General features: G+C 35.9%; 1 protein-coding gene across 2 annotated transcripts in view; it reads left to right on the top strand.

Annotated features, from left to right (window-relative positions):
• LOC107639233 (probable pectate lyase 8) overlaps positions 474-2,290 on the top strand; it is a 6,049-nt gene continuing 4,232 nt past the window's right edge. Inside the window, exons 1-3 of one of the 2 annotated variants that reach the window (XM_016342709.2) lie at positions 474-808; positions 1,060-1,113; positions 1,451-1,522. In XM_016342709.2, coding sequence (XP_016198195.1) covers positions 699-808; positions 1,060-1,113; positions 1,451-1,522 — 236 coding nt within the window. In that variant the 5' untranslated portion in view covers positions 474-698. Of the gene's footprint in view, positions 809-1,059; positions 1,114-1,417; positions 1,523-2,290 lie in introns of those variants that run through there. The other variant, XM_021121099.1, reaches the window with a different exon arrangement.

The following is a 2,290-nucleotide window of genomic DNA, read 5'->3' on the forward strand; positions in this document are numbered from 1 at the left end:
GAGGATGATTGCTGCGGCGACAGGCATGCTGGACGACGGCAAGCAGTACAGATGGAAGCCCGGTTGTGAGGGGATCTCCTTCGTGAACGCCGTTTCAATTAGGGGTAGGAGAAAAGTTTTTACTGCTAGGTCAAAAAAAGGAAGAGTGGGTGGGATGATTATGATATTAGTAATTAGGATGATTAAAATTAAAATTTACGAGGGGGGTTACAGGTGTGCTGTATTATTAGTTTAATTGAACCAATTTTTAGGATTCATTGTTCATGTTGTTTAAGATAATCATTGTCTACGTAACACTTTTCATAAGTTATTTATTTTATTTAAATAAAAAAAAGCCCGAAGGCACATGTCATGAGTCATGAGTCATGAGGGAGGAGAATTCCACATGCCACGTCGGTAAGAGAGATATAAGCAACGCAGAAAGCAGTTAATGGCAGTTAGGCAACGGTGCCGCAATGGTAAGTTAGATTAAACCTGATTACTAAATTGCATGGTGCACTTAACCATGGTTAAGCAAGCTCACTCTATTATGTCCCCTATATATAAACCCTCCCAATCCCTGCATCTTCTCCCTGGCTCAATTCCCACTCCTCCTCCTTCTCGAGAAACACAACACCACACTACTTTGTGTTCCCTCTCTCAGAGAGTGAGAGAACACGATCACAACAAAGCATAAGGAAAAGCTGTAACATACAACAATGGAGGTTCAGTCTCTGCGATGCTTCATCTCCCTCTGCGTTCTGCTCGCGCTGCTTTTAATTGGCGCCAATGCAAGCAACTACAACGAGAAACAGATCACAGAATCAAGGTAATTTTGCAGAGAAAGAGCGAAAACATAAAATTAAAAAAAATGGAGCTTCGAACTTCTTCCACATGCTTCGTGAGTTTATTGATTTATGCAATTGTAACAGAAACTGTTTTGCTTGTTTTTCATCCTCAAATTTTACTTCTTTATTTTTAGTTTCGTCAATTATTAGAAAGAATGTAATAACTCTAGTGAGTGTGGTTTGCGACATGTTGTCTCTCTGAATTTCGGTGATGTTTGGGTGGAATGAACAGCAATGTAGGAGAAGCGAATTCGCAGAGCTTGGAGAATTCGCCAATGGCGAAAAGGTTAGTTATTTGTTTTTCCCTCTTATGAGCTTTTCACTGACGGCGTAGAATTTTCCATTCCATGACGACCGTCCATCAGTAGAATTGAGCTGTAACACCCGTTAGATTGGAATGTGTTGGAGTTGCAGGGGTTAGTATCTCATAAATGAAACAATCGAGGACCCTCAGATCCGATCTGAAAAAACTGAAGCGTTAAAATAATGTTATTAGGGGGATATTGTAGTCATTTTAGGCTGTAAACGGTGTCGTTTCATGTGTTCAGTTCGTTATCTGATATTGTGCTATTTCTTGTTATTTCATGCAGTGATCTTTAAATTGTTGTCTACAAAAATTTCAGGTCAGGTAATGATGATTCATCAAATTTGCATGCAGTTGATAATCCAGAGGAGATAGCTTCTATGGTTGATATGTAATGTTTCTAACTCTCTCTCTCAAATATATTTAATTTGTATATAAAATTATTGAGCTACACTGTGAGTGTTGCTTGTTTTCTAATTTCTGGTTATATAATTGGTTCGTCCTTCCTATTCATAAGGCATGTCATTGATTAATTAGATTTTATATTATTGTCTTGGAAGAAAGAAATCAGATGATCATTAATTAATAATGAATAAGTAAATTCAATATTCAAGACGGCAAACCCACTTGGTCTGGAAGTAGTATATACTGTAGTAGTAGTAAACTAATAATGATTGAGGAAATAGTCGCAATAGAGAAGAATACCCTTTAATAACTTCACATTTATTTAAGCCATTTTTTAGAAGAAAGGAAGGGTTGTAAGTTTTGCCCTATGAAACCCAATCAAAGTGAATATATAATACAACTATCCAAATGTTAATAAAAGTGAGTAAAGTGTCCGTGATTTGGGTTTGATGATGAGGAAGCAATATTCCTCCCTCCCTAACAGTATGCAAGTAGTGTGTGTAATGACAAAAATTAAAAGCGATTACACAATAATTTGTTCGGAAACTTTACATACATTATTATTGCAAATTTATTTTCCTTAAATATTAATTTTAGATGTCCTATTTAACGGAAGTTTATATTTTATACCTCAGATATTTTATCAAATAAATACGCATACACCTAAACTATGTGCTAGCATCAGCAACTGATTCCCTATTTTTGATTAATTCTTTTTTGTTATTAAACATTTTTTATACTCACCAAAGAAAAT

Source organism: Arachis ipaensis, chromosome B04 (genome assembly GCF_000816755.2).
Source record: "Arachis ipaensis cultivar K30076 chromosome B04, Araip1.1, whole genome shotgun sequence".
Taxonomy (NCBI): Eukaryota; Viridiplantae; Streptophyta; class Magnoliopsida; order Fabales; family Fabaceae; genus Arachis; species Arachis ipaensis.